Raw genomic sequence first — 16,607 nt, 5'->3', positions numbered from 1 at the left:
CATCTGATAAATCCTCTGGGTTTCTTGGAGAAATCCTGTTGGAATTTTCTAAAGGCTGTGGTGGTCTGTGTTTCTGGGACTTAGTTATAGTCTCAAGCATAGAGGTGGCTCTCACCTTAGTCATGATTGCCACTGAGCAGCCTAACAAGCTCCAAGCACTTCCTCAGTTTACTGAGGAACTTCAGGAAATGAAGTTGAGAGGACATATCTGGGGCATAGCTGTCAAAATAAAGGGAAAGGGAGACGTGAACCTGACTGAACATGGATTAGGGCTGAGGTTCAAGCTTATCTGAGGCAGTAAGACTGAGGAAAGGCATTGTTTCTCTGTTTTTATTACATTCATAGAATGTCATCTAGTGAGTCAGATTGAAGCTTGAGTCCTGAAGAAATAGAGTTCTCTGGCATATCAGCCCTGCTACTTGTAGCTTAGATCCTGGTCCTTTCTGACTCATGAAAGCTTTCAGAGAGTTAACAGGAAGCTGGGTTCAAACCGTGCAAATGTTTCTTTCCTTGAATGGATGTTTCTGCATGTCTTGAAAGGTAACAATGTGACCTCTTTTCAAGAAGCCATTGTTCAACTGCCAAGTCTAAATAATCTTCAATTTTTGGAGACACAGTTAAGATACTGGTAGGTCTACAATAGCAGATAGGCCAAGACAATCCCATTTTGTCTGGATTTGATTTCAGGCCAATCATAAATGTCAGTCCTTCAAAAAAAGACCAGGTTCAAAATGGACACCACAAGGATTTCAGGCATGCCACTTCACTGATGTAGGATTGTTCATAGAATTAAAAAACCTGTTCAAAACCTTCACTATATCCCTTTTAAGAATAACAAGGTCAAGGCGGGACTGTTCTTTCTCACATTTGCATGTTCTTATGAAATCAGGATACAAGGCAAACTTCCTAGTCCTGTTTATCTATTAGTGGCATTCATGGTATTGTTCTGAACCAACTATGAGTGTTGGAACTAGGAATGACTTTTTCTATGTGTTTAAGTGGGTGGACCAGTCAGAGGTAAGAAAGAGTTTGAACCATAAGAAACTCCACTGAAGGTTGCGACAAGACTTGATGCTTTCCCTTCCCCATATTAGCAACTATGTGATATTATTGAGTGAAATCATCAATCAGCATGGAGTCAGGTATCATCATGCTGATAACATTCAGCTTTACTGCTAAACTGTTGATCAAATAGGAGATGTAGCCAAGGCAATGTCCAAGTCACTGAAAGCTGTTGGTATCTGGATTGGGAGAACAGGTTTATGTCCAATTCATAGAGAGAATTGGTTTATAATCTTGGGATCTTCCTGAGTCCTCAGCTCCTGTTCAAAAATTTCTTAACTGTAGCTAGGAGCAATTTACAAAGATGCAATTAATGACTTTTAGAGAAGTGGAAGTCCCTCATTGTCTCTCATGCCTTGGTCATCTCTTATGCATAAACTACCCAAAAGCTTCAGATTGTCCAGACTCATCCCAAAAGCATTTCTTTGAGAGCTGTACTGATTGCCAGTTGCACTCAAGTGCAATTCAAAATGCTGGTTTTCACCTTCAAAACCCTTCATGGATCAGAACCTCAGAATCTTCATGATTGCTCACTGTCAGTGGTTTCTGCCCAACTGTAAGATCCAAAACAAGATTCCCTCTGGGTCCTTTCTCCAAGAATGCATCTATGTCACTGATTCTGATTCACATTCTAGTAAAACTATGCATTATAAATTAAACAAAACTTTAAATTCATAAATGTGATCTGCAGAAACCACAGAGAAGGGCTTTCTCAGTTCCTACACGCTCCCCTTCCGCCAAATCTGGAATAGCTTTGCCCTGATGATCAGCTTGATCTCTGCCTGGCTGAATTCTGAAAAACTATAAAGATGATTTCCTGTCATGTCTGTGATGTTTGATTTGCTGTCTTTGATCTATTTTTTGGTAGAAATGTTGCAAGGAGTTGGTTGTTAGAAAGGTCTGGGATATTTTAATGTTTGTGTGTTATGTTTTTAATCTGGTTATTAGGTATATGTGCCAGTCAGTCACTTATGATTGGAATAGCATATGAGTCCAATAAATAAGTAAGCAAGTTAACAAATAACTTAGGTTACATAAACATTGGTTCATACACGAAAATTTTTAAATTTACAATCAAAATTCTAATGACTTTTGACTAAATGGAGAATGAAAATGTGAAAATTAATGAAAAAGAAAAATATGGAGTCTATACCACGTGGCAAGAAACCCTTTTTTTTTCAATTATTTCTGATAGTTTTAACATAAACATATAGTACTACCAGCAGCCAACCAACCAAGCTAAAAGAAAGAATTCTATTTGTATTAGACTCCTTTACACTAGTATTTTGACGCTCAAAGAAAATTATCACATCGCTATTAAAAAGTATCTGAAATTTGTTTAGAGAAAACCATCAAGTCATATGATATATACCAGCATCTGTCCTCCTAAGGATTAGAAGGATGAGGTAGGAACAAATGTTCACATAAGTCTTTACAAAGCCAATCTAACACTCTATCCTGTACATACTCAGAACTGCTGTTCTGTTCCAGACATCATACAACCACATCAAAAGCAGGTGTTTTTTTTTGTTTGTTTGCAAAAAGGGAATAAAAATTTATATTGAAAAGCCACAGCTCTTAACAAGCAGTGCATTATTTATTTTATTAATTTGCTCTTTTTACATTACGGGAAACATTAATCTATTTACATTTTGTGTGTCCACATATCAGATAAGTAGATAATCCTATGAAAAACTAATTCAAAGTGCCATATAATGCTCTCCAGCCTTCCATCTAGAGTTTTTAAAACGGTAGCAGTTTTGCAAAAAAAGGAAAAAACAAAAACGGATTATCCTGACTAGGAATACAGCTAGAATGCATCTATGTCACTGATTCTGATTCACATTCTAGTAAAACTATGCATTATAAATTAAAAAAACAAACTTTAAATTCATAAATATAAAATACAAATTAAAGTGATAGTGCATAACAAAACATTAAGGGGACACCCAATAAATAAATGGAAATATATTATAAATAAGATACTAGCATTTACTTTTTTATATTAAAACATTTAATCTTTCTTTATCTCTCATTACAAAAGAACAACAGTGCATGCTTATGTGTGTCTACTTAGAAGTAAAGCACAGATTAAATGAGATTATTCCCAGATTAATTACAGTTCACATTTGTATCCTAACAGTCTTCTCCAATTTGGCACAATTGAGATGTGTTCGCCTAGTGTGCTTGGAATTACTAAAAGATTTAGAAGAACTCCAAACTATCTGAATGCACCAGCTTGGGTAAGAGTATTAAACCATACTGAGTGGAAATAAACTCTGTTTTATTCAGTGACACTTACATCTAAGTAGACCTGCATTGTATTGCACTGTTAAAGGTATTTTATGGAAAGATCTGCAAAAATATATATAATAAATATTTTAAAACTTTTGATTTAAGAGGTCAACCTCTTTTTTTTAATATCCCCTAATCCCAATTGTACTTTAAAACACTGATTGCAGCTTTTTTGCAGAGATTCAGAAATTCGAATAAAATAAACTCTACAAAATCAATTGAAATAATAAAAGACACAATTTAGCCAATTAAAGTTTCTAATTCCCACCAATTTCAGTTGAAGAAATCTGAGCATGATAAGATTCCCTGCAAACAAATTATTTGAAAATGTTTTTCTTTTTGCTTTGTATAGATAAAAAGGTCCGCAACAGGGAATCAGAGTAAAAGCAGCAGCCTGATTTATGGACCTGCAGTGCCAAAAAGTAATCTGGGTGGCACTATTGTCCATTGCAGGACTGTAGTTTCTTAAATCCTTCTGTTGCCTGCAGATGTTCAACATCTTCATATCTTCTGCATTGTTCTAGGAATTTATTAGAAGATATAATTGTTATGTCTACGTCAAACCCAGATGAATAATGAGGTATCATGTTAACAAATTTCTTTAAGTCATGATGTGTAAATACATCTTTCCTAAAATATAAAATTAAGTTGTGATCCTCACCACTTTTTCCCCAGGGGTAATCTAAATAAAACAATTGGCTACTTTGTAGTACATCGTTGTCTGTAATCATATGGTATATAACATTGCTAGATATATTACCTTAACACATTTTTTTTCAGCAGCATTTCAGCTAGATTTTAAACTTTTTTTTCATGGGATTCAAATACCACAGAAATAATATAGTTGTGAAAACAGATCGATATGACATGTTTTGCACATCTGTGTATGAAGAGTCCAATTTTTTTTAAAACACCATGTCTATATTTAAAGGTGGCTACTGATATTGACTGCAAATAATGTGCAAGCCTTCAAATATTAAAAAGAGGCTACAAAGTAAAGCAAAAACATTCTCAACACAATACAATTCAAATGTTGCAAGTCAGATTTTCAGTTTTGAGTTAACACTGGATTTTTATCCTTGCCTTTAAAAGTCTTAAAAATATGAAATTATTAGCCCTTTACTTGTAAAACACAGCAGTGATATTTTGTGCCCTGTTAATAAGTATATAGCTTGGATATATCAATGGCTTTGAGAGGTAGCAAATTTTCTAGTGATTTTACATTTTTTTAAAGATTTCCATACCTGTTACCTCTCCCAGATTCTTGAAAAAAAGAAAGAAAGGTAGAGCCTAAAAATGATACTGTATCATTACAACATGTTCTGGCATGATCTGTTGATATACGTATATTCTCAAAAAAAGGCACAAAAGAAAAAGCCAACTTTTGAATGGTAATTTCTATCACTGCGAGATTGAACGGTGTAATTTTACTATCCAACCAGTTAAGAGTTTCATATTTGAAAAGTTTTGACCTTAACATAATTAAAAGCCAGCTTTGATAATACAGATTACAAGACAGTCATTCAGTGTATTGCATTAGCACTAATTCACTTCTTTAAAATTCTTTCTTGATCTGTCAGTAAAGTATTATATTCCGTACTTGACATGGATGCTGATATGGGTAGTTAAATATTAAAATAAGAAGTGACCCACAATTCTTTGCTCATGTGACGTGGGAGGATACAACTAAAAAATGATATATAGTCCAGATCTATAATCTGTTGAGTGTTTTAGTTTCATCTATGGTTTTGGCAACAGAATGTAGACCAAACCTTGCAACTGAACCCAACACCTCCTTTAGGACATGAACTGTTAATTCTCTAATTATTTAAACATGCACAAGTGCATGTTAGATGCTTTCCTTAAAATTGTGGTGCTTGTGAAATCATCATACTTTCTGTTTGGTCAGATTGTATTCTACAGTCCTATACCAGGACTGCTTATTAGGGCTAAGCAGTGTTTCATATTTGGTTCCAAAAAGATTTTTTGTTTTAGCAACTCTGGAGAGAGAGACATAATCCTAGGAAAAGATATGGCTGCTTTAAAGATTCACAAACAAGTTCTATGTTTGTCCTTCCAAAGATGAAGCAACTTTTTTGAAATCATTTGTAAAACACTGCATAGCTCTGTTGCCTATCAGTCTTTTTCCCAAACAGTCTAGCATTAGGTGTAGACTACATGCTTTAAAACAGTTTTGTAAAGAAAGATATTCTCAATTTTAAAGAAAAAAAGGGGAATATGAAACACTTGAGATCAATGTCATGAGTAGTATACAACATGTATTTCATTTACAGCATTTTAGAAACAAACAACTAGTTGGAGATGTGCAAAATCTGAAAGCTCATCAAAGTCAGGAAATCAACAAATGATTTTCCCTTTTAAAATGCACACATTGTAATAGGAAATGACAATATAGTACAAGGTTAAAAATTCTTACTAATTGATTTGATGAAATATTCCTTTAATCCCAATTTTCAGTCATCTTTTAAATTCATCTAAGCTGTCTTGTTATTGCCTTAAATATTACTACCTTGGAAGATAGATTTTACAGTCTTCTCCTGATCAAAAAAATTCTAAGTTGAGTTTGAGGAAATAAAGTGAGGCAGTTTGTGCAGCTGCTAGTCTTTTCATGGAATGGCAGACATTTCATCCCCATGACTCATTTGAACTTTTACTGCAATACACCTATTGCCCCATCTCCTTCTGGTATGACAGATGAAAAGGATTATCTTGAAAGATCAAAATCATATGTTTCTCTGTTTCTAAAAAATAAAATAAAAAAAAAAATAGTCATATAAAGAAGGGATTCTGAGCCCAAGCTCCATTCACTATCAATGTGGAGGACAACAGAATCCTAAAGGTATTATTACCCTGAAATACTGGATTTCCAAAATACCAAATAATGGAATATTGCTGTACACTAGATAACAGACTAGCTTTTAAGAACAAAGATAAATAAATCGGTGCATCTATCATACAGATCTCTGTGTATATGTGTGTGTGCGCGCATACATGTGTGTACATGAGACATAAAGGAAGAGAGGTGTTATTTATGGGTGTATGGGATTCTTTACAAGAGGCAAAGTGGGCAGCATCAGTACATATGGCAAAGCACTAGGTTGAGATGGGCAAACCTTTAGAAAGCAAGGGATGTTAGCAAAACCCTCTTGGAGAATTGACAGTTACACCACAGAAGTGTTAATTCATTGGGAGAGAAGAGAGAGATAAAAGGAAGAGGAGAGAAATACAAATACATATTGGTATCTCTGAGCATGGACCTAGGGCAAATTATACAAGAGATATTTCTTGCCATTAACAGTCCTCCTGGTTGGATCCCTTCATAGCCTGGTCTGGGCTTCGGGGATGTAAATCTCAATGCTTTCGGCGCTTTCAGTGGCTGAGTTCTGACGAACCGATGCAGCTCGTTTGGCAGCCATCAGCCGTTTCCGGGCCTCCTGACGCTGTGAGCTCTCCAAAGAGCGTTCCCGAATGAGTGGCACCTGACCTTTCGATGGCTTCTTTGGCACTGGAGGAGGGGCCCTTCTCTCCTGATCAAAGCAGAAGGTTAATGACATTATACAGCTTCTCGGGAAAAATTTAAAGAAAGGGCGGGTGGGGGAGACATACAAACTAGGACAAGTCAGTGGTTAGAAGATACTTGTTTACCTAAAGTTAACTCACTTTCTCTTCATTGAACTGCCATTGAAAGACTTAAAAAAAAACATAATCTTAAGGCAAAAAAGGATGGCATTGATAATAGCGCAAGTTCTCCATAGATATGTGGTGTCTGAGGCTCAAAAGGATGAAGCTCCCACCATTAACTATTGTATGTAGCTCTTGCTGGGCAATCTAAATTCCTCTTCTGGATATTCAGAATTAGAAAGGAGAGCACTTTTAGTATTGCTGCTTAATACAATGTCATAATTCTATAATATTAGAAAGTAAGATTGTAATTAAAATCATCTGCCATCTTATTAATAAAATTCTTGGACGTTCTTAATAAATTAACGCCACATAATAGAATAGTATATGGAAAAATTAAAGACAAAGATAATGAGCACTGTTCCCCTTGTATACAATATACATACACAAGACTAAATGGGCTTACAACATTCAAGACTTATGGATCGATTTCACACAGTCATATGAATTAGCAGCCTGAGGTTAGTTATCATAGCAAAATTTAAAAACAAAATAAAAAAAGAACATGTGGTTGGCGGTGACTGGCCATGGAACATTGCATACTTTGGGTGCAAGTGCTTCTTAAAAATATAGTATTAGAGTCAACAATCTACAAACTGAATTCAGAAGTGGGTGGGGAAAACTTAAACAAGGAATTCTGAGAATATACATTAGTAATTACTTTGGCATCCAAAGATATCGTAGTTAACAAAAAGGAAGACATCTGTATATATCCACATGATATATATCAATATATCATATACATATATAGAAAGACAGAGAATTGGGGGGGGGGATAGAAATGTGGGTATGTTACTTCTAGAATTTATATCTAGGATCCAAATAGGGCTACAGAGTAATCTGGATTTGAAGTGCAAAGGAGCACAGGAATCATACAATCTGTATCTAGACTTAAATGCATCTTTCTGGGATTGCATAGTGGCTATGGGAGCCCAGGAATGATGCATTTTCTTTAAGGAGTTGTCAACAGATATTGTATTAGTGCAGGATGCACTCCAGTTCACCCTTTCCCCTTTAAATTTGGATCCACGGGCCTAATCCAAAATATATTTCTCGTTTACACAGACTCTATTTTTTCCAAAAATTATATGGTATTCATCTTAATAATTTCCTAAATTGATTATTAATTGCATTATGCTCTATAAGTGTCATTATAATTTATTATTTTCTCATTGTTGATCAAAACAGTTCCTCATTGCTTGTGTCAATGGAAATGAATTTGTTTGAAACACTGCATTCGATCTGCATGCAAAGAATGAACTATGGCAGTTACCCAAGTTTAGGATGAAGGATAACAAGCACAAATATAAAAACAGATTCACAACTTTTTTCATATTTTGCTTAAATAGGGAAAACAAGCAATTTAATTTAAATATTAATGTAGCCACACTTGGTAACCATGATCCACAAAATATATTTTTTCACTACAGGTTGATGAAACATCCTGATTTTAAAGTCTGTTTAATTTACTCCTTTTGTTGAGTTTATCATTAAAGTATTGGTTTCTTATGCTAGCAAAAAAAAAACAAAAAAACCTTTGGCCTATTTAGGTATCATAACATCTAATAAAAATAGGATGCTTTAGAACAGAGGTCCCCAACCTTTTGAGTACCAGGGACTGGTTCCGTGAAGAGAAGTTTTTCTGCGGACCGGAGGGGGCGTGGTTTCATGTACTGCCTGCATTCTGCAGATGGGGCTTTGTTTGTTTGTGTGGACCGGTTTCTGGCTTGCTGCAGCCCGGTGCCATCCATGGACCAGGGATTGGGGACCCCTGCTTTAGAATCACCAAAAAATTTGCCGTAGAAATGTTATCTTGTGGGACTTCAAGAGGTAATCATTTATTAGTATTTTGGTTTGGAACAAGCAAAGAATGCAAATGCATGATTTTCTCAAAATGTTGTCTAAACCAAATGACTTCATGCCTTTTCCTATTGAACATTTATAGGTGAACAATTCTTTTACTTGACTTAATCATGCAGTATTTATTTTGGTGAGGGTCAATATTCAGAACTGGTTAAGGTTCCAGCATGGGGCTTAACAAATTCAAGAATGGTTTGACAAGCCCATTCTTTTTCCTGGACTTTCTTCATATTCCCATAACTAACAAAACAAAGATTCTGAGAATACTGACATTATGAAATGAAATCCCATTTTTTTAAAAAAAAGTATCTCTTGAAAAAAAATGAAATATCTACAGCACTTATTCCCATACTATTATCCTTTGCCTTAAAAGTAATACATGAAATAATCATAGGCAGAATAGGCCGGAGTATAAACAACGTTACGAACAGCTTGAAATGTTCTAAACAAACAGGTCCAAGGGAACACTTTGTCCCTCCTTTTCAATTTTCTTTAATCTGTGTGAAACTGAATTTGTGCTTTTCCTTATAAAGGCATGGGCCTTAGAAATATTTGATTAGATAAGCAGCAAATTTAAATTTTAAGATGGAGACTTAAGATGGAGATCTAGTGGAGTAATGGGAAATTTATTTCAATGAGTTAAAAAAAAGCCCTACATTTCCATAGCAAAGAGAAATTTGCTGTAGGGCTTTTTTTTTACTCATTGAAATAAATTTCCCATTACTCCACTAGATCTCCATCTTAAGTCTCCATCTTAAAATTTAAGGTTAGACATATTATTAAGGGCAACAGGGTTGGAATATATTAAACTACTTCATTTAAATAGTACATTTTTACATTTCATAGTAGGAGAAAATATTTCAGAAGACTTTCATTTTTCCCCTCCTAATGTCCTTTCCTTTCCTTCCCTCCCTTCCCAATTTTGGGCCCTGAAAAAGAAAAATGTTTGCATGCAAGTTTTCATATTTCTATTCTACCTGTCAATTTGTATATTTTTACTGATATTATTGATAGGATACATCTCAGCTTTAAAATGCTTATTGATCTCTAGGAAAACAATGACTACTTCTAATACTACTGCTGAAAACAATGTGTGAAAGCACACTAAAAATTACCTGACATCCAGGTAAGTCTAGGAAAGAAAACTGAGTCTTGATTTACCATCCTATTTAATGTTTTGAGTCTGGAAGACAATGGAGGTTAGGGGCATGCTATGGTCAGACACGACTTGGCGACTGAACAGCATCAACAACTTAGAGTTTTAGAGCTAAAACTTACTGAATGAAATAAAAGAGGTGAAACTACCTATGAGGTCTCCCTCAAAATAAAGTAATGACACAAGAGATTTTCCAGGTAATATTTATGATGGCTTGTTTGGCAGATACCATACATTATCCATGGGAATGGGGCTGGTTACCAAGTCAGTGCTGATAACACTATTCCCCTAGTTTACTTATACATTTCATAGTGCATTAGTAAACAAAACTCTTACACTAGGCAGCACTGTGTACTCTCTATATTATTTATTTTAATTGTAAGAATCAATATATGAGGCAATTTTTTCTAACAGTTGATTATCTAATATGATTATACGTTAAGTATAATAAGACAAATGAGCACATTCCCATTTTTCACATGTACAAGTTTGCCTTAAAAATATGCCTGAACATATTACAGATAATATTCCAGGTGATTCTTAAAGTAAACATTTTTCTTTTCTTTTACAATGGAATTAATCTGATATGAAATCCATTTCATGTTTTTAACATCAATGAAGTATTCAGAGGCCTATTTAATCTGTCCAGTATTTGTGCAGGGTGTTAAATGAAGCATACAAAATCGACAATGTTCTACCTTCTTGTCATGTAGGTCCAGCTGTTTCCAATTATTGGCCTTTAACTGATGAAGTTCATCAAATTTCATACTAATATTTTCTATGGACAACTGCAGCATATCCCAAAACCCTGCTAAATCTTGGGAGGCTGGTCTCGGATGTGCATTGGGATTCTGTGTGAGAGGAAAGAATAGGAAAAAACACAAAAAAATTCAAAGTCCTTGAAAAAGTCAGATGGATTTTTTTTTTTTTATTTCTAATGATGTTGGCTACCTTACTGCATCAGATTCATCTGGAATAACAATACAAGTTGATTAAATTAACTAAGCAATCATGCACTTAGGTAATGGGGGAGGCTTACAAATGTCATAGTTTCATCATAACCAGTATAGATAGCATATGCTATAAATTGGCTAAATGTTTGCGGAAAAGTTAGCTGAAACAATCTTACCTTGGAATGAATGATTTGGTAGCAATATGTTGAGGTAATGACTATAGATATTTTCTTCTGGACATGTTTCTGTTATTGCATATACAAGTAGTCCTTGACTTATGAACATTCAACAATGGCTTGAAACTACGATGGCCTCTGAAAAAGTGACCCATCTTTGGAGTTACAACCATTGCATCACCCATGTGATCATGTGATTGCAATTCAGGAGCTTGGTGACCAGCTTGCACTTATGATGGTTGCAGTATCTTGCAGTCATATGATCACAATTTGTAACCATCAAAGTGGCTTCCAATAAGCAAAGCCAAATGGGGAAGCCATTTGTTTAACAACTGCAGGATTCATTTGCTCTTGTGATGCGTTCAACAACCACAGTAAAAATGGTCATAAAATTGGGTCCAGTTACATGATGACTTGCTTAACAACCACATCATTTAACCACTGAAATTTCAGTCCCAATTGTGGTCATAAGTTGAGAACTACCTGTACCAGAAATAGAAGGCCAAATATTCTGGCACATTCCTGAGCTTTCAATAATTTCTCAAATAACATTTTTAAAATCCACTTTTTGGTATAGTTCCAATACATCTGTGTCCTAGACAGCATACTTTTGGTTAAATTTAATGTAAATTTCTGTTTTATGCTGTGATATAGTAGAATTGAAATAAAGACAAGCCTGCAAATGTTATAAACTCACTTTTCTATTTTATTTTTAGTGGGTTTTTTTAAAACTTCTTGGGAGAGGCAGTTGTAAGATTTTCTTCTCAAGTATCAAAATATTTTGGCAAGCCTTAGATTCTTGCATCTGAGTTATGGGAAGAGCAACAGTGGCGTTATACACTATTCTGCTTCAGACACTAACATATTTTTTTGGGATGCAAGTAATAAAACACCGAATATCATAATACATGTTACATACCAGATTTTCTTCACAAAGTTCTCTGAATTGGTAAAATTTCTGAGCCATGAGAAGCTGGGCACTACCAACTGCAGTTCGAATTTTACCTAAAACTTAAAAATAATCAGAGCGTAAGACACCATTGTGATGTATTAGTGTAAGCAAATATTGAAAATCTCTCCACTGTTACAAAGTCAGCTACAGATCTAATTCAGGAGTGAGCGAAGTGTAATCATATGCAACCTGTGGCCTCTGGACTAATTTCAAATGCTATCTGCAAGATATCCATATTAATATCTGTGGGAAGAAATTTTTTTTCCTTTTGTATATGAGAGTGAGTGAAAGATAGAAAAGAGAATGGAGTGTCAGAAAGAGGAATGAAGGAAGAGAGGGAATCACAGAAAGTGAATAAATGTGTATTGCTATCCACTCCTAGTAGTTCCATATGTAATGGCTGCTTAAGCTCAGCTCACCATTGATAATTGGTGCTAACAGATTTCAATTAAGAAAATGCAGTCCTCTACAAGAAAATATTTCCATTCCTTTCCAAATGCTACTACTAAAAACCCACAGTTCATTTTAAAAGTGATCATACATTCCCAGTCACTGGAACTTCCTCCAACAGATACACCAATTAGCAAAAGCAGGAATGCAAAAACAATGAAAACTCTTACATCAAAAAAATAACCAGCACTGTGTTTCAACTTGGCCTATATACTTCTCACATATGCAGATTTTTTTCAGTTGTGTTGCTTATTGAATGACGAGGGATGATAGAAACTCAGTTCAACAATATCCAGAGAGTCATGTGTAATCCTTCTGCTATTTATCATTGAAACAATACAGTAATAGTCCAAAGAATGTAAACTATTTAATCAAAACTGAATCTGTGCTGGGTTCCCCACAGGCAACATATGTTTGGTTTGGCCAAATGCATGGACTTCTGTAAAGTAGCAAGTTGTATAGTGCCAAGTTAAACAGATCTCTAAGCCAATGAAAAGGCAAATCTATTTACCGGTAGGAGACTATGAATTGTGAACATATAGGAGGCCACTGGCTTGGATCCTAAATTGCTTCATGCCACTTTATTCCTGGAAATGTTCCTTTATTTTGTAGCCGCTTGCATCTTATCTTAGATTTTCATGGTCATTCAGAATTGAAAATAATTATTCCTTGTTCCTAAAATATTCTCCAAATTTAAATGAGCTTTGAGAGAAATCTCAAAAGCATTTGTATTCAGTTCTGAGAATCTTGCACATTCAATAGGAGTTATGTCCTAACCACAAATGTTATGGCATAATTCTAAAATTGCACACTTGTAAATTGGTGGCAGTTGTGGTATGGGTTCATAGATGAATGCTAGAATTCCTTGTGAAATCCTAAGCTTCCTTACTTTAGAGTATGTGCTGAGATGTTTAACGTGGTAAAATATTGTGAGGTGATTTTTATCACAGAGATGATCCCCACTTCAGCAGTTCTCATCTTTTTCTTTATGAGGACCATTACAGCTATTGTTGATAAATTCTGAGAACTAGCACATAAGACAGATTAGATATGAGGCACCTTGGCACCATGACACATACTCTCTAAACAATCTCCCAAAATCATAAAATACTAAGGTAACAGTCTTACATATTCTAACTGGGAAGTAAGTTTCACTGAACAAAAATCAATGGGCTTTATGTCTGAGCAGACCTATGTCCAGTATATACATACTTTGTATTAGTAGATAAATTATTATATCTTTTCCTCTGGAGGTCCTGGAAGCAGAGTTTTCTCCTTAGTTTTAGACATCAACACCAAAAGGAAACAACTTTGAAGAGGGAAACATAAATTCACACTACACAGCACAGGGAATTCTACACATAACTGCCATTTTCCCATTATTGTTTGCAAGGGTTGCGTGTCTAATTCTCTAGGCACTGTGCTGAAAATGTACCCCTTGGTGTGTCTAGTCTTTTATTCGTACTAATGTGCAAACCACTCAAGTGAAAGAAGCCTTCAATAGGGGGGAGGAGTTAATCGGAGAGCTTTCATGTGGTTCCTATTGTTATGAGAACCCTTCCCACTGCATCGACTTCAGAACAGCTGCCTCAGCTGGAGCTGGGCCATCTAACATTTCACAAGGCATTTCAAGAATTGAAAGGAAGGATGAGAGAAATAGAATGGAGATGGTCTCCCAGCTGTGCATGAGAGGAGAATTTTGCACAAAGCCAAAAATTGCTCGGGTGATTGTACTGATAAGACAAGTTGCTTAAAAATTGTTTCATGATGCAATATTGAACAATAGCTTGAATGCTCCTTATTAAAATAGTACTCTATAATATTCCAATACTTTCTGGAGTAAAGAAGATTGAGGAAGATAGAATGTGTCCAAATATTTGGTGATCTAACACAAATTCTTAGATGATTATGAAATGAATGCTGAAGTTGTTCTGCATTGAGTTAAATGAACAGAACAGAATAATATTGAGCCCTCCCAGCTTGGTGTAGTTTTCAGTACTATCTTCATGCTTTCAGACTTCAAATCCATCCAATGATTCTAGACAGTGAACCTTGGATGTTTGGCATGCAAAGTACATGCAGTGACACCCCTTATACCTACTTCTTATAGCAATCTTTCCCCATTTTCAGTTTTCAGATGTGCCAGATTTAATTTCATTAATACCCATTCCCAATGGCCAAAAATATGTAACCAACTCCAAAAACAATGCTGATAATTTATAAATCCCCGAATGGCTATTGCCATGTATTCCTTTTGGACACTGATTTAACTGAAAGCCTACTGTAGTTCTGCCTTATACATATTTTATCTCTGATTTCTTTTACATCAGCTAAGTAAAGAATACACCTACAAAACAAAATTTTTATTATGTATAATGTTAAGAATAAGCATTATAAGCATTCTTAAACTATCTTTTTATCAATAATCAAAGCCCATTCTGGAGATACTCCTCTCATTCTGAGAATTTCACTGGTAAACTTTGTTAATTTCTTAATATGATGCATGTAGAAGTAAAATTAAGCATATTTAATTCAGCTAAAATATCACCTTATTTGTTTACTGGGAAGAAAGAATGGTCAGAAAAATCTATTCCACTGAGCTGCACCTTCTTAGAAGTAAGTGTCCATTCTAAAAGAAAATGAACAAATAAACATGTGCAATGGGCAGAAAACTAGTTGATGGTCCAGGAATAGAAATACCAAACAAAAATCAAATCTAATCAGTATATTGTCCAGTACACTAATTTCAGCTTCTTTGCTCTTGTTTATTCAATAATCTACTAATAACAGGTTTTTTTTTTTTAAAGGGACTTATCTATTTAGCTATTGGCATCGTGTGCAATCTCTTGGTTCAAAATGTTTTTTCTAAAACTTAATCAAAGACACATTCCCATGGTACATGTGTGTTCCTGTGCAGATTTGGCAATTTTATGTTGATCGTGAATACTGACCTATGCTCAGCAATTAGTACAGACAGGCGTGGCTTTAATAAGCTAGTTATTATCACTATTATGAATAAGTATTTTCAGAGGAAACTAACAAAACTTTAATGTAATAAAACATGTGCATAATTAACTAAAGAACTATTTCCAGATGTTCTTAACTCAGTGACTGACATTATAAACTGTTTTTATATGCAACAGCGGGATCAGCAGCAGCAGTAACAACAAATTGCATTCATAACTGGAAACACTCTTTTCATTGTGACACTTTTTTTCTCTGAAAGATAATAACAAACATGTCCATGGAGCACACAAGACCCTGTCAAGCAGCCCTAAGCCATCTCCTCCAGACAGCTGTTGTACATAAGGAGGCATTGTCTGGAAAGGCTTGTATCAGATTACTCCTAGCTTCGGGGTGGGATGGGAGAACATTCCCTCTCTCAGCTGCCAAGATATTGAGAAAAATTTTGCAAGTTACAGTAAAGCTTAGTATGGTGTAGTGATTAAGACATAATGGATAAGCACAGGTCAGATAATGGAGGAAGGGAAAGGAAGAGGAAGTTGTTTGAAGCCATTCTTAGTCTTGGAAACTCCCTATTGCTGTTGTGGAAAATAATTGAAAGAAAGAAGGCTCTGTATTAGGCTTTGCATTCAAAATAGGCATTTTATTCAGAGTGTGCATGGACCAAAATCTTTGTAAGGTCGGTTGGAATAGCAATGCATCTTTCTTGGTGTAAATTACAAACTGCGGAAGGCTATTATATTAGCCCCCAAAAGGGAACAGTTGCTTTATGGTGTTCCTAACATGTGTTACATTTTTCCCAATAATGTAATATTGGGAATATTAATGAAGTAAAATGAAGTGAAAGCAAAAAACATATGCAAGTAAAGGGAGGAATAATAAAATGTGTACATGTAGTCCTCAACTTATAACAGTTCATTTAGTGACCATTCAAAGTTACAATGTCACTGAAAAAAGTGACTTATGACCATTTTTCACACTTAGGACCATTGCAGCATCCCCATGGCCACATAATCAAAATTTAGACAATTGGAAAC

At 35.0% G+C, this 16,607-nt stretch overlaps 1 protein-coding gene across 1 annotated transcript in view; it reads right to left on the bottom strand.

Moving 5' to 3' along the window:
* Positions 1-2,665: 2,665 nt before the first annotated feature.
* LOC120311496 (disks large-associated protein 1-like) overlaps positions 2,666-16,607 on the bottom strand; it is a 64,784-nt gene continuing 50,842 nt past the window's right edge. Inside the window, exons 9-11 of the mRNA XM_039351054.1 lie at positions 12,124-12,215; positions 10,774-10,926; positions 2,666-6,905 (exon numbers count right to left, since the gene is read on the bottom strand). Coding sequence (XP_039206988.1) covers positions 6,696-6,905; positions 10,774-10,926; positions 12,124-12,215 — 455 coding nt within the window. The 3' untranslated portion in view covers positions 2,666-6,695. The remainder of the gene's footprint in view (positions 6,906-10,773; positions 10,927-12,123; positions 12,216-16,607) is intronic.

Source organism: Crotalus tigris, unplaced genomic scaffold (assembly GCF_016545835.1).
Source record: "Crotalus tigris isolate CLP2741 ecotype Arizona unplaced genomic scaffold, ASM1654583v1 scf7180000018368.3068619, whole genome shotgun sequence".
NCBI classification, from domain to species: domain Eukaryota; kingdom Metazoa; phylum Chordata; class Lepidosauria; order Squamata; family Viperidae; genus Crotalus; species Crotalus tigris.
The sequence above is the reverse complement of the archived record's forward strand: the minus strand, read 5'-3'. Positions and strand labels throughout refer to the sequence as shown.